At 38.8% G+C, this 23581-nt stretch overlaps 1 protein-coding gene across 2 annotated transcripts; it reads right to left on the bottom strand.

The window, feature by feature from the left end:
- Positions 1-942: 942 nt before the first annotated feature.
- On the bottom strand, positions 943-22961 carry RGR (retinal G protein coupled receptor). Of its 2 annotated transcripts, XM_050959107.1 has the most exons (8): positions 22809-22961; positions 19544-19618; positions 18082-18238; positions 14689-14810; positions 5224-5377; positions 4013-4130; positions 2450-2563; positions 943-1249 (listed from the first exon to the last, which is right to left on the bottom strand). In XM_050959107.1, the coding sequence occupies exons 1-8, from the start codon at positions 22885-22887 to the stop codon at positions 1106-1108; spliced, it is 963 nt and encodes a 320-aa protein (XP_050815064.1). In that variant the 5' UTR covers positions 22888-22961; the 3' UTR covers positions 943-1105. The 2 variants fall into 2 exon arrangements, with proteins under 2 accessions (XP_050815064.1, XP_050815065.1); XM_050959108.1 differs by lacking the exon at positions 19544-19618.
- Positions 22962-23581: the final 620 nt, after the last annotated feature.

The raw sequence follows: 23581 nt of genomic DNA, 5'->3' as shown, positions 1-23581 counted from the left end.
TTTTGAAGCCAGTGTGAATTTGCCTGAGTGTGGGCTAATTAAATGCTGGGTAGACCTTAGAAATTGTCCCTAAGAAAATAAAATAAATGTTTTTTTCCGGGATGGAAATACATAAGAAAAAAATGTTTCCAAAGAACGAACTCTTGAGGAAAATATACAGCTTTGGCTAATGTTTTATTCTGTAGTAGTGCACCGCTCTACCCTTCTGTATTCCACTACTCAACACTCTCTCCTCTCCAATAAATTATGTGTTGGAAATGGCAATTGTGACTAAGACTTTTCCTTCCTTAGATTCAAAAACTCTATTACTTTCAATGTTTGGAAACTAACCAGGAGCTCTCTCTAAGAATCAGTTGGATTTGGGTCTTTATACACACAATATCTCTTTCATTCTAATGTGTCATGAAACCCATTTTTGTAACTACATCATTCAGAGACACATCTTGTGATAACAAGCAACATCCAACTGCTGGTTCTCAGTTATACAGGCACCATGAACAACATGATGAAATACAAAAGTCTTAAATACACACTACTGATCATTCACTTTAATATGAGCCAGTGTCTGCTCTCAGTTATGTGTCTGCTCTCAGTTATATAAGGATGGTAGATTCAGGCTCTAAATTTGCAAACTTCTGTTTTATGTGAAATTAAAAAATGCAAATGAACAAGTCATTGACACAAACATATGGTATAATTCTCGATATTGCTTTAATCTTTTGGTTACCCAGACATATCATGTGGATAAATAGAGCACAAATTAATACTGGTAGGCCTCACTGGATAACCTAATATCCACAGTTCATTTTCTAAACTTTGTTCTTAGTCCAGCAGGAAAAAAATGTTTCACAGCACAGTTTATTTGCAATGACATATAAAATGAGACTGACAACAACCAACACAGGTTTAAGCCATCTTGTTTGACAAGCAGCTCGTAACAGTTATCCATATGACTTTCTTTCAGTATTTCATTGCTTTTAGACCAGGCAGAACCTTTCCAATGTGGAACCACCTTTAATTAAAGTTAGCGTACATACATGGTTTCCTCTGCTGGATTTGCTTTCAGTTATGTGTCTGCATTAATTTAGGTTAAAGCCATACTGTGTTACTTAGTTTTGTTATCGACCTCTGCTTTCTCAATCTTCTGTCCTGTGAGGAACTGCCATATTCCTCCTCTGTAGTTCTCATTCCCCAGGGCATAGACAAAGGCATCCACTGTTGGCACTGTCTTGGCAATAATGGCAGGTATCTGTTATGAGATATATACATGCAGAGAACAATTTTAATTTCATGTAAAAAATGTAAGTTTCAGCAGAAATTGAAGTGATGCTACACAAGCTCATTAGATCCTCACTGCAGTCTAGCCCTGAGAAATGCTTGGTTTGCCCCTTACCAAACAAGTTCCTGCTGGATTATTTTTTAAAAATGAATTTGCTGCTTGTGATGAGTTTTGAGTCAACTGAAGATAAGTCCTTTACCCGCATGACAGGTATAAGACAGACTATGAAACATCTTCAAATTGCCCAGCCACTATTCCCTGACTAGGAGGGGACCACCTCCAAAGTCAGAAATCAGTTCAGTGTCTGTACTCTTGGGATTTTTCAGTTGAGACTGAAAACAAATGCACAATTTGTGGTAGTGAATTTTGTGATGTAGGCACCTATCCAGTGTGAAGTCAGCTAAGATCACAAACTCATTTTAGGTGGGATACTGAACTAATATATGGCAGTAACTTGTAGCTACCTGCAACTTTGGGTGGATTTTAACTAGTGAGCTATACATGAAAGGCTTCATATGTTATTATTGAATCCCTGAGCCAGTCAGTTCCCCAAGAGAAATTATTTTGATTTTGAAATAGAATGGTAAAATACTTCATGTACATATACTAAACTTCCATCCTTTTTATATGCCGTCTTAGCATCCCCTTCTCGTTTCCTACAAATGTAGAACAGAGAGAATCTAGAGAAAATGTTCATTTCCTCCAATTCCAGAATAATTTTTATTCAGAGAACAGTCCTCTGGGAAAAGTAAGCATTTTAAAAGTGGTTTTACTAATTAAAGATTCACTTAAGAAATAAATGCCCCACACTGGAAAACAATGGGGCCCAAACTAGCTCTTTAGAGTAATACCACTTGAACTTAGATGAAAAACTGACCAACCGAATAATACTGAGGCTACAGATCCAGATCCAAAATCAACTATTGAAGCAACAAGTGAAGCTTATTAAATTTTTTCAGTATCTTGTGGCAATCTCACTAATATAATTTTTAATTATTGTTATTACTATACTTAGCTGCTTTTCTTTAAAGATAGTTGATGAATAATAAACTATGTAGAAACCATTTACTTATTTATATATCCTGTGTCAAGCAATTGATTAGTGAAATGATATGCTGTAGGAGTAAGTCAGAAAAAAGCAAGGACAGTGTGAGGGCTTTTTCAACATACCATTCGGAGTTTTGGGGAGATGAAAGTCACATTTTCAACTGCAGCATAGAAGCATAAAAGGGAGTAGGGGCCCCAGCAAATGATCAATGTCTTCACTGGTAAACTTGTATTAAACTGAAAAAACAAAACCACACATTCATCTATTACATAATAATATGCGGCATTAAACAGACAGGACAGATGCAGTAACCTAATATTCTTTGCTCAAAATCAGTGAAGATTTTTAAATAGAAGGCACACGTGTTAGAGACTGTCCTCCTGCTCTCAGCTCTTCCATTGATGTTATTTGGATGAAATTGTGTGGAATTGGCTCCCAATGTTTTGGGCTCCCCCTCCTGGGACAGCAGTAGCTATTTGCCTGTGAATGCTATTCCTAGAGAGCTGAGATAGATCATGGGGTGACATAACAAGGTGAAATGTGAAGTGTCCCTTGAAAACAGCAGGGATGCTAAATAAGCAGCTATGTTAATTTCATTTCTACAGAAAACAACAGGATTTAGGGGCGACAGGAAGCTTGCAAAATGGACAAATCAGTGATGGGGTGTGATTTTGTAAGCATCCATTACAAATGGGATGAAGCAAATATAACAAATATTACAAAAAAATAAATGAGATCATTGATATCAAGTCAAAACATATAGTGTTGCCATTGTGTCTATATTTTGTAGACTTTTCTATAGTTCTCATGACCATAGTATTTGAGTACCTCACTATTAAACACTGAACTGTAGTTTTTAATGCCTATACATTTCCTGCATCATAACTAGGATTACATAATACCATACACTATTATACACCATCCTATAATAGGCAAAGACATAAGTTGTCAGACTCTTCCATAAACTCACTGAAAAAAAATGTTGATCTTTGTTAAAAGTAATATATTGTTTGTGTACATACCCTCTATCCTGCACACTAGTCCGCTAGGACAAATCTTTGCCTCAAATTTTAACTCTTTCTTTTTTTAAAGGAGGCCATGAGAATGAATTTGATAACTGAGGGAACTCTTTGTGTGAATTGGCCAGTCAAGTCTAAAGCTCACTGACTGTACAGTATGTGCCTAAAAAAAACAAGTTACATAATCACCACATTACATCATCATAAACCTAGTGCTCCAGAACATTTCTGAAGAAACAATTCCTTTGTTTCCACTTCATAAAGATTTCTGATTTACCCTAGCCAAGTGTAAGCAAGTCACATTTATAAAACCAGCCTCCTCTCCTGCCCCCACTTAGAAACTGAGTCCTCCTCATAACCTTTCCTTTGCAGTGTTGTGGGTCTCAGAGAGCTTTGATGTGCGTAGTAAGTAAGAATGAACTTTCATGAGCAAAGCTACTCTGGATGATTATCTATATAAAATCAACAAAAACTCCCTCTATTCTGTTTTAGCATGGACTTGTTTTAGTGTATAATCTGGGAAGGATTCTGTAGGGAGGGGAGGTGAGGGGTTGTTTCAAAACCTTGGTCAATGATACTGAGGCCAGGAGGGAGAGTGTGTTTTCAGGACTTTATACCTCACATAAGTGATCTTGTTTTGGGGGGAACTTGGGGAAGCTTTCTTACCTTGAACTGTCCACTTTTCTTGAATTTCTGCTCTATAGATTGGTAAGCTGTCAGCATGATGAAAATAGGGATCACAAAATTGAAAATGGCCATAGCAAAAAGGAATGTGACGAAATTTCTGGTGGGTAGAGGAAAAAGCCCTCATTAATCCTTTTCTGATATGTTGTTTGTTGTTTATAAAATACACTAATCGGAGTGTGTTCCAGCACACATGCAATATTTGAAATACTAATTAACAACCATTCTATATATTACCTTACTATCAATAAAAGACTGCATAGAAAAGGAAATTTAGACCTCTTGTAATCTTTTCTCAGGCAAAAACTTCTAAGTATTTATATATTTATATTTGTAAAAATGCAAAGAAAGGAACGATGCTTTAGGTGCAGCAGACAGGCTTTGGGGCATGTGCCGAAGCTCAATACAGTTGCACTCTGATAGACCAGGAGTGGAAGTGGATTCTGGTAAGAAAAGCTACTCAGGGAAAACAGCCCACCACCTATTTCCAGCCTTAGGGGCTGTTGGCTCAAGAGTTTCAGCTGATGTCAGCAAACAGACGGTATTACATAAAGATAATAAGAATGATAATGAAATTAATTAATTAATATTGTGATAGTGCCTAGAGTCCCCAGTCAAAGATCAGGACTTGTGCTAGGTACTACTGTGAGTAAAACAAAAAAGTCTCAGTCAGAGTGTTCAGAATCAAAGATCATGACACAATGTATTAGGTGGATAAACAGGAGAGCATGAGGAATATTGTAACACTAGTGGTAGTACAGTCAGTATTTGGCATAGATCACATAGCAGCTGTCTAGGGTGTCGATTTTTGAGGGATGCCACTGACCCAGCTGCCCTCACACCTGTGAGATGAATCAATGCAGCTTTGGATCCAGCTCTTTTAAAGGTGCCAGAAACTTTGTGACGGCAGCAGTGAGTGGGATTTACCATACTAGTGGGTCTGTGGCCCAACTGCTTCCAGAAGAGGTTTGCTGAGATACTTCACACAGATGTAACCAAGGCTGGGGGTTGAGAGCAACCACACCAGCACATCTCCACCAAATTGCTCTGTCCCAGTAATATGGGGCATCTAGGGCAGCCAGATGTCTAGTGTCAGCTCTGAAAGATAAGCGTATGCTATAAAATTCACCTACTGCTGGTCTTGTCACTCATTTCACAGAAAGCTGAGGGAATAATCTAATAGGCCTCCTCACCTGTCTCCTTTGGTGTAGTCCAATGTGCAGCAAGTTCTTAGTGGCTCATAGTCATATTCACCCCACCCCAACAGTGGCATTGCAGACCAGAACGCAGAGAACACCCACACAAATATCACCATTGAGATAGTTGTGCTCCATTGTAGCTTACTTCCTGCAAAGTATAGAAAAAAGGAATCTTAAAGCATGAACAAGGACTTTTTTAATTTTCCCTTTTCAGGACAGAAATAAGAAATGTTTTTTCCCATTGAATGCAATAATCCAGCCTTCGCTTTCATTTCTATGAAATTACTGCACCTCCAGTGGTTGAAGTCCCTCAACCTCCTGCCTAAGGGCTAAATCCAGTCCCTATGCCAAACTTAAGTAGCGAGGCTTGGGAAAAGGCAGATGCCAGTGGTGTTGCTGTAAGGAAACCCTCCAGGGCATAGAGTGGCATTGGAACTACTCTGGCTATTACAGTAGCCCTGCAGTAGCTTATTTCACTCCTCTCCCTTCACTTGACCCATGCCTCCAAGACATGCTGTGCAATGACACACAAATGGGGTGCAGCACTCCCATAAAGAATGCTCAAGTTCTATCCCTCTGCTGTGGAGCGATGAGATTTTACCCTCAGAACAGCACTTGATGGGTCAGGTACTGTCTTCAAGCTATGGAATGTCCCAAAAGCTGTGACCAGAAGGAAAATTGCAAGGTGAAATTTGTTGTGCCTCTGTCCTGGCTCTTGCAAAAATTGTAGATCTTACAATCTCTACTTAGCCCCTTCATGGGTCATTTGCACATTGAGACATGAAAGGTCATAGTGGGTCAAGGATATGGTCTGCTCCAGATGATCTATTCTTGCTTGCCATCAACACGTCTTTGCCAAGATTACTTTTGTTCCTGGTGTCTTTGTGGGGTTGTGTAGAGCCAATGTTGTCTAGAATCTGGGTGCAAAATCAAAGAAACTCAGGATATGACCCAAGGTGAGTAGTAATTGCTTTCTGTCATATTTTATTGCCTGAAGCATAGGTGTAGGGACATCAGGCTGATTTCAGTGGAATTACACTGTCATAAAACTGGAATATCACAGTGATGCATCAGTTCAGGACTTCAGGACCCAGGAAACTACTCTCCTTTTTGGCATGGTCTTATCAGATATCTAGTATATCGCTGAGCAACTTTATACAAAACAGGAGGTACATGTGGTGCTGTAGTTGAAATGTTCTTTTTTTTAAAAAAAATGTTTCTCCACTAAAGAGCTTTTCATGTTTTTTGAAAACAAGTTTTAAGAATTTGGTCAGGCTAGATAACTGAAGGAAATAAAGAAGATCTCATACAAATAGAGGGGTCAGATGAAATGGGATTCCAAAAATGAGTGTTCACCACAAAGTGTTGTTCTGTTAAGAAACGTGACTCAATAAACAAGTAGCCCAAAAATTTATTTATAGTGGGTCAAAGATTCTAGAGCAAATTTGCTCACTTTACAAATTATATTGTTTTCTAATTGCAGACATAACCTGAAGTCATGGGGGTATTTTTTGGTTTGTGCATCATTGCCTATAACAAAGGTTTCGCCAGATAAATTATTCTGCCCTGAGAAACTATAATTGTTCAGCCTGGACTAGAGATGAGTCATGGGAAAATTGATAGAGGTACTTGCCCTTCATAATTTTATAGTAAAAACTGATTAGTCATGCCTTTATCCCCAGTCCCATAAAAATAAAAAGGAATGGGTTAATAAATTAAATTAATGGTTGGTAAATTTAGATGACTGTATGGGAAATATTTCTTCAGAGAAGGCAGGCAGTCTATGGAATTTGCTGCAGTGCAAGTCACTGAGTCAAATACTGTGGCTGCATTTAAAAGGGCTGGATAATTTTCTTACCAAGATTACCATTTATAGTTATACTTATGCTGAGATAGGATAATCAAATCTCATGCTACAGGGCATAAACTAATCTTCACTGAGACTGGGAAGCAATCTTCTTCTCCCCCCTAAATGAGTAATGTACAGTTGGCCAGGAACATTATGGGATATTTGCCCCTTTGTTTGAAGAATCAGTAATTGGACACTGCCAGAGGCCTGTTTTTGGACATAGTATCTCATTTGGTATGGTTAACCTTGAGTTCCTATGTTTTTGTGACACATAGCATCCTGAGAGTGTAAACTGGAGATTGGGGACATTATTAAGAAAAAATATCACAGTAGCCTCCAGCAATGCCCCCCAAGCCCAACCGTTAGTGCTCTGAATCATTTCTGTAGCATACTGTAGTACTTTATTTCTGTCCCTTCTTCTTCTTTTTTTTTCTTTTAAAGACATGCATTAGGCAGGAAGCATTAAAACAGAGGTGAGCAAACTATGGTCCGCAGGCCCGCAAGCCGGCCCGTGAGCTCCCGCTGGGGAGCGGGGTCTGGGACTTGCCCCGCTCTGGGGCTCCTGGAGGATACTGCTGAAAACTTTGGCTCTGAAGTCTTTTTGCCTCAATTTCCTCATTTGCAAGACAGAATAACCATATTATCGTATGTTACAACAGTATGTTTAATGTATGTAGAGCACTTAGAGATACTTGGCACTGAATTGGAGCCAAGTGTGGTTCTGTTTTATTATTAAAATAAACTGCACCAGTGAAGTCTCAGCTGACAGGTTAACAACTGAATTGACATAGAGTTACCTTCTTTTTGGAGGTGATCGCTTCAGAACAGAGATGCCACAATGGCAAGACAATGTAAACAAAGCTTGCACAGCCACTGCTTGTGCTGTACCTGTTCAGGACTCAGAGAATTTGGATAGATCTGAAGAATATGATTGGCATCTTACTAGAGCATTAAATTCACTTCAGTGATGGTGTTAATTAAAGAAAACAAATTCAATATCAGTCAAGTATCAGAGGGGTAGCCATGTTAGTCTGGATCTGTAAAAGCAGCAAAGAGTCCTGTGTCACCTTACAGACTAACAGACGTATTAGAGCATGAGCTTTTGTGGGTGAATGCATGCATCCAAAGAAGTGGGTATTCACCCATGAAAGCTCATGCTCCAATACATCTGTTAGTCTATAAGGTGCCACAGGACTCTTTGCTGCAATATCAGTCAAGTTCCCTGGATCTGGTAATGCATTGAGAAAATGAATAAAACTAATTTCAGTGAAAGAATAGACAAAACCACACACTCATATCACACTGAAACAATATTATTTCAAGTTTTGGAGATCATATGACCGCGTTGGTACAAAACAATAACTATTCAATACCGTGTAGATCAGATTATGGCTTTATGGTCTCTTACAATTGCCCAAAGTAGGAATAAAGGCCCTGATTGTGGAAAACAATCACATACCTAAAGGTCATGATGTGCTCAAGTGTTGTGTGAATAGAGATGCTTGCCTGAATCAGGGCCAAAATGCTACCCCATCAAAAGGGTAAGTGGTAGTGCTTGCACAAAGTGCAAGACAGTAGAGATTCAGACCTACTAAAGGTAATCAAATCTTGTGCTCTGGCCTTAACTCCTTTGAGGCTCAGAAAGCATATTCTTCCTGTGATGCACAGTAGGACATTGGTATGGGCAGTATGGGGAATTTTTACCATTTGTTTTAGGAATGCTCTGTTAAAGAGGGTTGTCTATATATGTTACACAGAAAACTGTGTTAACAGGACATGAAAGTTGAAAAGTGAAGCACTGAAAAGTTAGGAATGCCAGATTTAAGGGGCAATCTTAATTCACACCCTTGTGCATTAGGATAGTCTTTAATTTAATTACAAGAATTATGTAATTCTTGGAAATTTTAATAACTAAATTATAAGGAATACCTACTGAGCAGCTGGGAACTGAATTTTTTTCAAACTATTGTAACTTGCTCAAATTTGGGTGGATTCTAACAGAAACCACAAAAGGTACATCCCTGGCTCAAAGACCACCCGTCTGCCAAATTTTGAGTCCCTGCTCCAAAGTATGAAAGAGCTACAGCTTCTCAAAGGTCACCAGAATATTTTAACAAAAGAACTGTTGAAATGGCTGAACTGTTGTGACTGATATTTTCCAGAACAATTCAGCTTGAGGCAGATACTGAACATGAAAAATTTCAACCAAAATGATTAAAGACTGGCAAAGTTATAAGCAACTGAAAATGAGGTCTTTATAATGGGAAATATCAGGCAACCTTAATAACATGTGGTGCCTATAGTTAGGGTGCCAGTAGACGATGCTCAAAAATTATAGTAATGTTACTGGGTTTTGTAGGAACAATAGGACTTCTTGTTGTGCACTGCAAAATGGCTTCTTTACAAGAAGCTGTTAGCAAGGTGTCCTAGGTAAAAGGTTTTTCATCCTTTGATTCTTGTTATGACTATTGAGGGGCCCAAGTCACTTTGGTAAATGATTGTGAGTAATCTTTCACTGCCTGTTGCAATGCAAATGAATGGGGATTTATGTGGAAACTAGAGCTTTTTCAGGGCCTCATAGAAAAACTACGAAATAGCTGCAAGTCTAGACAAAAGGAGAATGACAGAGCAGCTACACTGAATACAATAAGTCGGTAAGGACTGCTTTGGAATTGTTCAGCACTTGCAGCTAACAGATGAAGACACAATAACTATCAAATCACTGAATATTGATGTAAAAATCTCATATTTGCCTCTTTTTCCTCTGATTGTTGAAGAGCAATGTAAAATTTGCTCAAATTTTACCCTTTTTTCAAAATCCCTTCTGATTTTGTCCCTTTTTCCTCTCTAACAAATATTGATAGAAAATCTTTGCAGATTTTGCCTTTTGCTTTCTAATTCTCAAATCCTGATATAAAATTCTCTCAGGGTTTGTTTTCCCTCCTTCCTTTTTAACCTGCAATCACATACGGTTTTGAAGAGGAAAACAGTTGGCCTCAATCACTGATTTGGTGTGCTCCTCCCCACAGCACTGATCAACTTTCCTATAATATCTGAGAATTAAAGTGTTTTTTTTCCTTTTCAGTCGTTTGACATATTTGATAATTAGAATAACTCGTCTCATATTTAATATTCATTAGTGATTCAAGCTCCAGATGGAGCTACCCATTCAGATGTCCACCTGAACTCCATTTCTCACTTGCAAACTTTTTCTTCATCCCCAGGCAGTACCCATTCCCACTAGCAACAGAATCTTCTGGAACCCTCTCATTCCAACCTTCCCTCTCATCTCATGCTACAACTCCATCACACAGGGCTTTCTTTTTGAATGGCAAGAGAGTGGGAAATAACTTTCTCCATCACTGCTGAATTTTGATATAGAAATCTCATATTTTGCCCCATTTCTTTCTAATTATTGAATATTGATGGGATGTCCCCTCAGAATTTGCCCCTTTTTTATTTAGTTTTCAAATATATAGATAAAATTTCCTCAGGTTTTATCCTTCTTTTGCTAATTTTCAGATATCTATATAAATTTCCTTTGTTTCTCTTCTTTGTGCCTAATTTTAAAAAGTGATATCAAGTCCCCTCATATTTTGCCCCTGTTTTCTCTAATTCTTGAATACTGATATACAACCCCACTCAGCTTTTGCATTCCCTCATTCTCCCCTTTTCTTAAACAGCAGCCACTTCTGGTTTTGGATGGAAAACAACTGGCCTGAGTCAATACCCCACAATGGGGCTGAAGTTATTAAACACCCCAGACCCTCCCCAGTGGTCAGCTTTCTCCTCATGAATGAGAGTTACGTTTTTCCTCTTTCAGTCAATAAAAACTGACATGTTTGCAGAGTTTTCCCATAGTTAAATTAATCAAGGATAGAATCTTTCACCTCTCCCTGAGTTGGTAATGTACCCAAATGAAACTGCCCACTTCTAGATGCCTAGTTGAACCCCAGTTCCTCCCACTGCTGCCCGCTCCCAGCTGTCACAGAATCTTCTTGAACTTAATGGTTCCAGTCTCTCTTCACTTTTCCTATTAAAGGCATCATCATCAAGCAGGGGCATCTGCTGCCTGTTTGAAAGGCATGCAGATAGGGAATAACTTTCTCTGTAATCAAAATCAAATTATTTGAAATCCCTTCCAGTTTTACCCATTTTCTCCCTAACTATCAAGATAAAATTCCCTTAGGTTTGCTTTTTTTTTTTTTTTTTTTTAATTCCTTAAACTGCAGTAGTATCTCTTGGGGTTTGAGTAGTTACTTTGCGGGGATAGAGGAAGGTGTTAAATCCCTCAAATGTCAACATTCCCCTTACCTATGACAATCAAACTGTTTCCTCATTAAGTCATTAAAAAATCAACATTTCCTAATTAAAGTTCCTTGATTTATGCATAAAAGCTTAGAGCCTGCCTCACATATTGGGGAAAATGGTGATTCTACACTTCCAGTGTGACAGTTGCCTGGATCCTAATTGATCATTTTGCTCCAGAGGAGGCAGGATGAAGGGGAGTTTGGGGTTCAACTCCAAGGGTAACCCTATTACTCCTACATCAGTTGAAAAGACCAACTGCATATAACAATCAGATTAGTTCAGTTCTATTATCCTTTTCACTCTAAACTTTAGCATCCCAAAATCAGATGATAAATGGTATAGAATGAAACCCAGTCCCTTAATATCAAGTTTAGTGTTTCCATGACAATGACTATGACAAAGCATGCTGAGAGATGTGATTGAATCTGAACAGCCTGTAGCTCAGGCCATGTACTTTCTGGTGAGTCAGAGATGAAACTGACCACTAACTAGCCTCTAATATACCTTTGTTTATAGGCTAAAAGTAACTTTGCACCCAGGGCCAGCTCCAGCGTTTTTGCTGCCCCAAGCAGCAAAAAAAACCACGACGCTATCGGCACTTCATTCTTCGGCGGCGGGTCCTTCCCTCCAAGTGGGACCTAGGGACCCGCTGCTGAATTGCCGTTGAAGACCCGGATGTGCTGCCCTTTCTGTTGGCCGCCTCAAGCACCTGCTTGCTGCGCTGGTGCCTGTAGCTGGCCCTGTTTGCACCCTTAGTACAGGCATGCAATGCATATGGATATCAATGGGAGTTGAAACAACAGGAGTACTTGCGGCACCTTAGAGACTAACAAATTTGTTTGATGCATCCGATGAAGTGGGCTGTAGCCCATGAAAGCTTATGCTTATGCTCAACTAAATTTGTTAGTCTCTAAGGTGCCGCAAGTACTCCTGATACAAACTAACAGGGCTGCTACTCTGAAACCTGTCATTATGAATGAGAGTTGAATGTATGGATTGACGGCAGGATGTGATCTGGAGTTTTGATGTATCAGATTTATAGAGATCAGGAACTGTGAACTACTTTTCCTCACAATCAGCATGTGAAATAGTCTTGGAACACTGGCTTTTAAAACTACTCTGTTCTTCTTTTCCTTTTTATTTGAAATCTTCAGTAAGAGCATTGCTGTTTGGTTATCAGTAAGTAACAATTCAAGCAAAATAAAGGAATTTATTTTTGCCCTAAGGATCCATCTGCCTTAGCTTTTAAGATAATAGTGCAATGAATGAGTGGGGGAAAAAAGCTTGTGCAACACACTCCACAAAAGAATTAGCCAATACTGCAGAGTGTAAAATGTCTTTCCAAAGCTATACTTATTTTCAGTCCAACTCTCTTATCAGGTAGGGATGCTGCTGTTCTGCTTCCAAACATATTTCAGTGTCCAAAGGTTATTAGGATGCATGCTGCTTATGGCCTGCGCTATCCCAGGGCCTTTGTTTAGGTCTGAAAGGAAAACTTTTCATAGCCAGAGCTGAATTCTTGACAAAAGCTTCAGAACAAAATTATAGCAAATCCTTTAGCAGCTAATGTAGTGGAGTTGTCATAACAAATAGCTCATTGCAAGCTCCACATTTAGTTTTAATATTTGCTGTTTCAGTCACAGAAATGCTGGATCTCAAAGACTTCGTGAATACTGAGATAGCATCTGTCATTGGGAGTGGGGAGTAGAGAGTTAGTGATTTCCCAGTTAACTAGCAGTTCACTTTTTGAAGACATTTCTTTACTAAAGGATCTCTGAAAATAGACGTGCTCAGATAATACTGTGCTATGCTTTAGCAGAACAAATAAAGGGCTTGATTCACCCAGCAACATAACTAGGGATGCAAGGACCCTGATCACAAAATATCTTTGCAAGGGGTGTTGTGGCCAGAAGGTGCCAGTCACCTCCAGTCTATGGGGGGACTCATAGCAAGTTTTTGCAATCCCAAAATGGAAAGTGCTGACTGAGTACTGTATGTGGTATTGCAAGGTAATACGGGAGAAGCATTGATTCAGCATATCCCATGGGCAGGTTTGGCTTCCCCAGCTGCAGACATTCTACAGAGCAACCTCCTGCATGCTTAAGGGGTACAGGTCAGTGTTAGAGTTAGGTGGCTAGCCAAATAGTTCAGATTATGAAATTTCCACAGGAATTTCCATTTGCAATGTCTTGCTAGCCAAAATAACTTTGAAGTCTGGGAAATGAAGATTCATATTTTCATGGTTTTTTCCTCTAACTTTTTTATTTTTAAAAGAAAACAGAGCTTCACCTCCTCTTGAGCACCACTCAGTGCAGAATATGAAGGTGGCTTTATCTTTGCACCCCTCTCCATTCAATAAAAGGGCTGTCTGGAGGGCAGTTTGGCTCCCAGCACAAATTACATCAACCTCTGGGTAGCTCTGTCTCCTCTGAGACCATATTGGACAAGTCTGTACACATTAAAACTGAAATCTTATGCATGCATGCACAAATTTAATGGCATCCTGGGAGATGGTGTAATACAATGGAAATTTCCACTCACTTTACATATGCACATGAGCACAGTGCCCAGAGGACATTGGTAGATAGTTTTATAATTAAAGCTAGGTCACATCTCGTTATCTTAGCCAATTCAGAACCAGTTTTTACAAGACCACAAAAAGATATTTCTGTGCTCAGAAGTATTTAGACCCATTGATATCTCTGCCAAATATTAAGTTTCCATCATTTCCAACTAAGGTGCTAGAACTAATATAAAAAAAGTTAAAACATTTTTTTTTAGCAAGAAAACAGCATTTCCTCCACGCTATCAATTCTTGAAAATGATCCAACAATTTTTGTTGAAACTCTTGGGAAAACTTTGCTCCCTGACTGAGAGCAAATGTATTACATGTCAGTAAAAAAGGGGAAACTTGAGAAAGCTGCAAGAAAAGAATTCTTTAGAACATAAACGCTTGGGCCATCTTAATATAGGTGTCAAATTCTGCATATAATACATTCTACCTATTTTTGATATGGGCCCCAATCCTGCAACTGTATATGTGCAGAGTCTAATTGCAATCAATGGGGCACCACCCAGGCATGAAAGGTTGCTTGTGCAGATCAGATTGATATTTTATTTATGCCACATCTTAGACACATTTTAAAATAATTTTTAAATTGTTTTAAACATTTATTGGTGTATATTTATATTTTTGTAATGTTTTCATACTATTTCAGTTAGAGACTTTTGCATCTAAACAAGTCCTATTTTAAAATGAAAAATCAAAACACTGGCACTATGTAAACTTTAGAACTTACTGGTACAGTAATGGTGATATCGGTCCCAGGCAACTGCAGCAGAGGAGCTAATGCTTGCCAGTGCTGTCACAAAGCCCTGAAATCCATGAATCTGACAACCATCAGAGCCATAGGGCCAGTACCTGCAAACAAATAAGGAAACCATTCAAAATGTAATAGAAATAGGTGAAGACGTCTTTAGTGATTGAAATAATTCAGAAAAAAAATATGATATATAATTGTTTTCCTGTTTTGAAACGTGTGAATGCTATTACAGTGTGATCATGATTAAACAGTCTATATTTGCCAGTAGTTACCACACAGTTGTGTCTGATATAATACATTTTGTCTCTGTATTGAAAATGGAAACCACCTGTTGTTGGTGTATTTGGTGAATGCTGACTTCGTAAGCAAACAATCTACATACCATTCAATTATACAACTTTAAAATATATATGCACTGAGTGTGGCTAACTTGTCAATATATTATTTTAAGCCCATTTAGTAAAGTTTATACAAAAAGAAATGGAAACCAGTTACAAAAGCTTTGTCATGAAGTGAAAGGAAATGCAGTAGAACCTCATTAAATGGTAATTTACTAATTTGTACACAAAGCATAATGGTCCACCTCACAAAGATTTTTTAGGGCTACATTTTAATCTCAGTGTTCACCAATCCTGTGTTTTAGTGGATGTAAAACTGTAGGCAGAGTTGAAGTTACCTGGTGATGGCCCTTTCTATGTACTTTTATGACCCCTAACACCATAGTATGAGACTGTGTACTAAATATGTTTCTAAATCCATGTTTGAGTACTCAAATCGGAGTGGCCTGAAGTTCAGAGAGATTAAAGAACTCAGGTCTCATTTAAATTAATGGGAACTGTAAATGCTCAGCAGCTTTGCAAAGAGGCTCCTTCTATTTAGGTACATAAATATGGATTTAAGAGCCTGACTTTAGGTACCCCAGCTGGAAAATGTGGGCAAATCAAGCACTCAACTGGCCATCCAAGTGACAGTAATTGAAGGCACAAAATTGTGTCTGCAATTATTTGTGCTCACAATTTATGGATGCAAAAAGGATTGTCTGCTTTTGCAACTATAGTTTTTAATATAGGAGTTTTAATATTGGGGATGTAAACCTTGTACCAGTTAGGAAAGGGTTAAGCAGCTGTGCTGGGCCCAGGCAGATTCCTCCCACCACACTTGCAAAGCAGTTCTAAAGGGGAGCAGGCCAGCTCAGTAATGCAGCAGACTCTGGGGATGAACTGACCTACATTCTGAGCTCCTGGGAAGGAGCTCCACAGGAACTTCTGTGCCCTGAGGCCTGACTGTAGCGTGGCCAAATGCAAAGGGAAGAGGCTTGATATTTATAGAAGATCTGAAAATATCTTTGATTTCCACTTATTTGATGTCTTTACCCTTTGAAAAAGAGGGAATGGGTAGGAAGTAATCCAAGGAGGCAGCAGTATGGCACTTTGGTAGTGTAGGACATAGCTGTCTACACTGGGCCCTGGATTGGAACCTAGTGGGGAGGGCGTACCTGGGTTCTCCTACCAACCCCTAAGGGGTGTCAAAGGGAGAAGTGGACCCAGTATGGGGAGTCTTGAGTAGAGAAGGGCCTGAAGGACAAGACCCCAAGATCTCAACCCGGGGAAGACCAGAGACAATCACCTAACCCAGAAGGCTATCCTGTTGTTGGGGTCATTGTATACCCTGAAAGGGATGGATGTGAAACATGTGACCTGGCCAGAGGACATGAGTCACAGAAGGGCCAGATCACAGCAGGACCAGAGAGGCTGTCAAAAGGGGTGCCAGGAGGGAAGAGGACCTGTCGTACCCTGCCTGACCACTGGTGAGTGGACCCCTTCAGAGTCTTATTTATATAACAATAGTGCCTGGGAGCTCCAGTAATGGACCAGGACCCCACTGTGCTAGATGCTATAGAATCATGGAACAAAAAAGATGGTCTCAAAGAGCTTACAATCTAACCATCAGTTCCATTACTTTTATAAGTATTGTATTACTGTATTATGAAGTAAAATTAAAATGAAACTGAAGTTTTTTAAAGAAATGAACCATGTACATTTTTTGATACTGTCTTTTATTTTTAGGCTCCAATTCCAATTCTATTGATTTCAATGGGATTCAAGTACATACTTAAAATTAAATATGTGCTTAAGTACTTCTTGCAATAGGGATGGACTTAAAAACATATTTAAGAGCTTTCCTGAACTGTGGACCTTATTGTGCCTATCCATTTACTTGTTTAGTTTGCAAAATTCAGTTACTCACATTAATAGAGAGGGGTAAATTATAAAGAGGGATCCTGTTTTCTGTGATTAAACCCCCAAATTTTCAGATTAAACCCACCCCCATAAAAACCTACACTTTTCTGTGATTAAAATGAAATGCTGAACTTCAGTTTCCTTAGCCACAATATATGTAGGTATCAGTTGCACACAATGTTTTACTGATATATGGTAGAACCCCATTTATCTGAGCTGACATTATCCAGCTCTCCATATTAACTGAACTTGGGGCTGGGGCTGACAGAGGCCCAGGCAGCTGGTGATTCAGATAATGCGGAGAGCTGGATAATGGAAGCTCGGATAAACAGGGTTCTACTGTATATATTTTTATTTTTTCACAAAATGTATAAACTAACGATTCTCTGTAAAAACTCAAATTCTGTGTTTTTCCATGGCAAACAGATTTCTAGGATCCCTTATTATAACATATTTATTTGAAGAATTTAGCTCTTTTCTATTTGAGTTGTTTATTCATGCTTTTAAAATATGCTCATGAAATTATTTAATAGATGTTTTATTTGAACATATTTGAGAATCTGGATTGCCTGTGAGTTAGTTGCTGTGACTATTCATTTGGTGTGTAATTGATCATCTATAGTTGCATGGTATTCTGTTCCCTGATTGAATTACTGACCCTTATGTAAAAGAGAAAGGCTTAACAGGTCATAACTGGTTTGAACCTCCATGTAAACAGATTTTGTTTAACCAACTTTTTTGGAACAAAAATGCCCTCGTGCAAGTGTTTAGGGAAACCTCATAGACAGGGTCACAAATAACTTTGGAGCAAATTCAGTTATCGGTGATCTAATTGGCAGTGCTAAAAGCAACTCTTTAATTTGCCTGGTGAAAGCACTAAGGCCCAGATCCGCAAAGGTACTTAGCCTCCTAACTTCAGTGAGTGTTAGGATCCTAAATAACTTTGTGAATCTTGTCCTAAGTACTGAATCTAATTTCATAGTTTTTAAGATAGACAAAGATGGTTAGATGGTGCAGTAGAAATGGGTTAATTAAATTAAGCTATTTAGAATTATTTGTTTTTGATGTAGTCCTCATGAGTTAAAAAAAAAAGAAAATAACATGAGAAGAAAGTGTAAGATATAGATACCTCAGGAAGCTGGAAAAAGCAGCAATGAATGCATTGATGCAGATCCCACAATCAGCCAACGCAAGATTGAGAACCAGGAAGTTACTGGGAGTTCGGAGTTCTTTGATTTTGCGAAAAGAAATGATTGTCAAGCCATTCAGACAGAACCCAAGCAGAGCTGAAAAACATCATCATTTTGGCTAGAATCAACTGAAATGGGAAACACAATGAACACCACTGTTTTCTGTAATGAGACAGAAATAATTGCTATGAAAACATATACACAATAAACAACCAGTGACCCATAAATATCGTATTGGTCAAAACAAATAAACAACAAAAGGATTTTCAAGGGGAGAAGACATGGATGACAGCTGAAGCCATGTCTCCAGCTGCACAATGGTGTCACGGGTGTGACTGCTCATATGAAGCACAAACTATTTTCATACATATTTCTGTATTTCACTCTTCCCTCTCTAGGCAGAACTTTTTTACCAAGTTCCATATAGCGATCCATGAGCCAGAACACCGGAGGTCAAAGGGATAGTTTAGGGGGACCAGCCCTCGACATACATCTTTGGGCTTATCTACAGTGACTGCCATACTTCTCTGGGCTTGTCTTTACTAAAAAATAGGTCATGTTTAACATCAGCTTTTCTCCCATAACAACTATAACATGCCTTGTATCTAAACACAAAAGTTCCTCAACTGTGTCTGTCACCCTGACTATGTTGGACTTCTCCCAAAGTTTAACCTTGACAGAGCCTGAATTGTCAACTCAATCTTATTGTTGCCCATCCTCAATGGATTATATATGGCAAGTAATAATCTAATTATAAAAAAAATCACTGGTGGATGTCAAAACCAAGTTATTCTGTTTCCTAAGAGAGTGGCTTCTGGACAAACAAGACAGAGCACTTAATCAGGTTATCTTTGAAATCAGTTCCCCACAAACTTTAAAATCAGACACTGGCTGCAGTTTACTGCCCTCTCCAATTAGCCTGAATTTTTTCAACAATGATATGATTGTTTCCTCATTTGGCACCACTCATATTAAAATTTCAAATGCCTGATGCCACCAAATCTAACTCATATAATACATAGCATATCTTTATTTTTTTCTAAAGAGAAATGGAACAACACTTAAAAAAGTCTGTATGGAATAACACTTAAAAATCCTTATCACCTGATTCCTTAAAATAGTAAACTTACTTGCAGCAACTGTCTCGATAGTGCCATTATGCAGACTAGACAGTCCTGCATTGTAAGCAATCCTTGTCCTAATTTAATTGTCCTAATCAATGCTGGGATAATCTTACTAACAGTAACCATAAAATCTATATTCAATTGCAAAAATAGATACCAGAACTATTTCAAAAAAGAAATATGCCCAATGCTCTTTTTTTGCTTGATCTGTAGCAATAGCCAGGGGGAGAGGATTTGATTTCTCCTGCATCCCTCAGTTTTCCCCTCAGCAGCTTACCTTCCACCAGTAGGGCAGTGCCAATTCCAACCATCTCTAATTCAGTGAAGCCTTCGGGGAAGGGGTTTGAAGTAACTATATTTGCAATAATAAAACTAATTAGCCCAAGCTTTACATCTTGCTAGCAACACTCGTCAGCCTTTTTCATGGATTCCCTGTAGCAGAAGCTCAAAGCAGCTTTCTTCTTAAAGGGCTAGTTCTTGTGTGGACTTACATTATGTTAAAAAAAAAAAACTTTGAGTTTTCAGTTCAAACACTGCAGTCCTGTCCAATTAGTGATGTGACCGAAAACAGACATGTTCTCCACCCTGTCTGCTAACTGAATTGGCAAACCATAGGGGGGAAAAGAAAGTCTTTATGAAGATATTAACCCTTACTTATTTAAAATTATTTAGTTTTATAATTGATTCTACACATTTAATTTTTGTCCAGGAAGACAATAACTATAAAGTAGTACTCCAATGTACTTTAGTGACCTGAAAAACAACCAAGAATGCTGTCTAAAACAGTGTATTAAAATATTGAGCTGTCACAACTTCATAGAATCATAGGACTGGAAGGAACCGCAAGAGGTCATCTAGTCCAGTCTCCTGCACTCATGGCAGGACTAAGTATTATCTCGACAATCCCTGACAGGTGTTTGTCTAACCTGCTGTTAAAAATATCCAATGATGGAGATTCCATATCCTCCCTGGGCACAATACTCTAGTTGAGGCCTAATTAGCACGGAGCAGAGTGGAAGAATTACTTCTCGTGTCTTGCTTACAATACTACTGCTAATACATCCCAGACAATGTTTGCTTTTTTTTTTTCTTTTGCAAAAGTGTTACACTGTTGATTTTTATTTAGCATGTGATCCATTATAACCCCCAGATCCCTTTCTGCAGTCTTCCCTTTTCAGTTGTGTTTACTGAAATAAATTTAATCAAATTAGGTCATAATTTTTTAAAACCCTAGCATGTGTGAAGGTCTGTTTTATGAAATTCATATTTTATTTGGGTTTCAGTCACCAAATGCTTGTCTCTGTGGATTGCATGGAGTAAACACATATACTCTCTTTAGGGAAGTGTGTTTTATCACAGATATACGACAAGGATCGCTAAAATGAATTTGCATTGCAATGGAGAGCTCTGACTCCTTTGCAGCATCTATCATGTTAAAAGTGATTGTTATAATTTTTTTTAATGGTATATAGGCCAAAAGTGAAACCCTAGATCTGAACCCACAGAGTTCAGATACAACTTTAGGTAATCTGTTAAATACATATGCTTCTGAACACTTATTAAGATGCCAGTAGTTTAACAGTTAAAACTACTGGCTGGTTAATTTAGCAACGACCATAAGAGAATTAAGGCGTTAGACTAGAATTGAAGAAAAATACATATAATAAATAGGGACAAGCAGGCATAGATAAAAATAAGAGTCAGCCCAAGTCTTTTCCCAGAACTTGAACCAAACATTTTTGAGGTCATAAAATATTTCTTATTTTTGTATATTACTTCACTTTTTGGTTCAAAGCAGACTTCAAGACCCAGGCTCTGGAGTGTAAGCCAAAAAGACAGAGAGTGCTGGCCAGAAGAGTCTTGTCCTCTGGAGTGTGATCAGAAAGCAAAGGCTACTGTAGGCCAGAAGAAAAAGACCTGCATTCTATCCCCCATACCAGATTACAAGTGGCAGGAAGAAGCCAGTCACATGAAGGGACATGGTGCTTAGGCAAGTAACAGCCAGAGACTGGAGCTAAGAGGGGTAAATCTGGGCTGCAGGCAGATGATTTAGAGGAAAAGAGAACAGAATGTCAAAGTGGGAAAGACTGGAAGGCCAGTCAGCAGGTAGCTGGGGAAAGGCATTTTCAGCTTGAATAGAAGGTGTTGAACAGTCATCTCCTGTGACAAGTGATTCCATACTGTCCCACTCAGCTCCAAACCCTTTCTATACCCCCAGTTGCAAGTGTTGTGGTTTTCCAGTTGTGAAGAATTCATTCATGCAGTGGCCCACAAAACCTAAGGTCAGCCTTAGCATGGGCTTCTGGTTAATGGTGGCCCTAAACCCTCTGTCTCTTCAGTCAATGTTGCAGAGATGGACTCTTAAACCCTCAGCCCTTTTTCTTCTAGCAGCGGAAGCTCACTTCACTCCCTGTGCTCTGAAGGTAGGCTCCTAAAGCATGAAACTCTTCTGGCCAGCTTGTGTGGGTGGATATATTTCGGATTCAAAGTCAGGGGGGCCTGGCAGGTGCGACTGTTCTCTCTTTTCTGGCACTGGGCCCTCTCAGTCCAGGGAATTGCATCTGGAATGTTGGGGTTTTTTTTCCTCTTCCCATATTCCTGAGGGTGAGCTATAGAAGAAAGGCTTTTTCCTTCTTGATGGCACTTATGGAGGGTCTCCCTGAATGCTGCCAGGACCTCAGACTCAGTGCATGGTTCTAGGAGGGAGATGAGAGTGGGACCCAAAAGTGAGAAGCCTGCACAGCTGCATACTTGGCATGGGTTCGAGCTGGCCCTGAACAAGGTCCAGAAGTCAGCATTTGGGGATGGCTACATGAATAGACTTTGATAGATCCCCAAATACATATAAATTAACAATTTAATTATGGTCAGAAGAAGATGTGCATGTTCTCACAAGAGCAGCCTATGGACCAACAGACCATCTTGGCTAAGTCGAGTCTGTTCTACCTGGAGCCCAATTCTTAATAGTGTTCAAGCTTCTGAGTCTCATGCAGCTATATTTTTGTTCCCTAGATTTACCAAAAAGCTATTAATTAAAACTACACCAAATTAGTCTGACTGTATTGAAAGTTATAAGACTAAATTTTGACTTCTCTGATTATAAAATGTCCACCACATCAGACAAAATATGAATGCTAAATATTAGCTTGGTATCCTGAATCAATTCAGCATCCCTTCCCTAAGGAAAACATAACAACACTTAAAAAATCAATAACAAAAATTGCATCCCCTTTGCCCACAGTCAATTTCTTTCTAAAAAAGGCAAAATACAAGCGCTGGCTCTCTCAATAATGTAGTTACATAAACAAAAGAGTTCTACATTGCAAGCAACCTCCACCCCACCCATCATCTTATTTTAATTATCAAAACTACTGATAATGTAGCCATAGAAACAACAGCAACACTGAAGTCTATGTTGCTGTATTGCAAATGCTTCTCTTTGCTCAAATTTTGAATTGTATTTCACAAACTCCATTTTTGCTAGATTTTCAAGAATAACAATGGAGAAAGGATCTGATTTCTTAACATTCCCTCCAGCTTACCTTCTACCAGCAGGGCAGTGCCAATGCCAAACACCTCTAATTCAGTGAAGCCTTCAGGCAAAGGATATGAAGTGACCATACTTGCAATAATAGTGCCACCTAGTTTGGGCTCTGTACCCCACCACCTAACAGTTTATCAGCCTCTTCCCTGATTCCCCTTTTCCAGTAGCCCAAGGCAGCTTCCTTCTTAAAGAGCCAGTTCACGTGCAGACACATGCAAGTTATTATGTAAAAGCTTTGGGATTTTAGTTCAACACTGCAATCTCTACAAGAATGCCATTAATGATGTGCATAAAGTACCCCGCTCCGCAAATCGTATTTGCAGACCATAGCAAAAGGAAAGCCTTCATTGCATTTACAACAAGGTCTTTGTAGAGACAGGATTAAGTACACTGTCTAGTTAATTCTGCAACACTGAAAAAGAATTAAAGAGTCTGGAATGAAAAAAAACCCAACATGTAATATATAATTGAGAAGTGAATTGAAAAACAAAGGAACCGTTATTGAATTTCTAATTAGGGAAAAAAGAGCCTACAGGGAATTTTTGGGATGTATTATTAAGAAATATGAAGTATGTATTTTTTTGACAGAAATGGCTCTGAATCTAATCCTCCCCCATCCTCTGCCCCCTTGTAACATGTTTTTAAATTCTATAGGATTAAATTAAGATATTTTTTCCAGCATAGATGTGTATCTCATTGACACAGTCCAACCTGAGGACACGCACATGCTATAAAGGCAATTAATCCTTATAAACTAGGGATCCAGTCCTG

Source organism: Gopherus flavomarginatus, chromosome 6 (genome assembly GCF_025201925.1).
Source record: "Gopherus flavomarginatus isolate rGopFla2 chromosome 6, rGopFla2.mat.asm, whole genome shotgun sequence".
Lineage (NCBI taxonomy): Eukaryota > Metazoa > Chordata > Testudines > Testudinidae > Gopherus > Gopherus flavomarginatus.
This window is presented reverse-complemented; position numbering and strand designations above follow the sequence as displayed.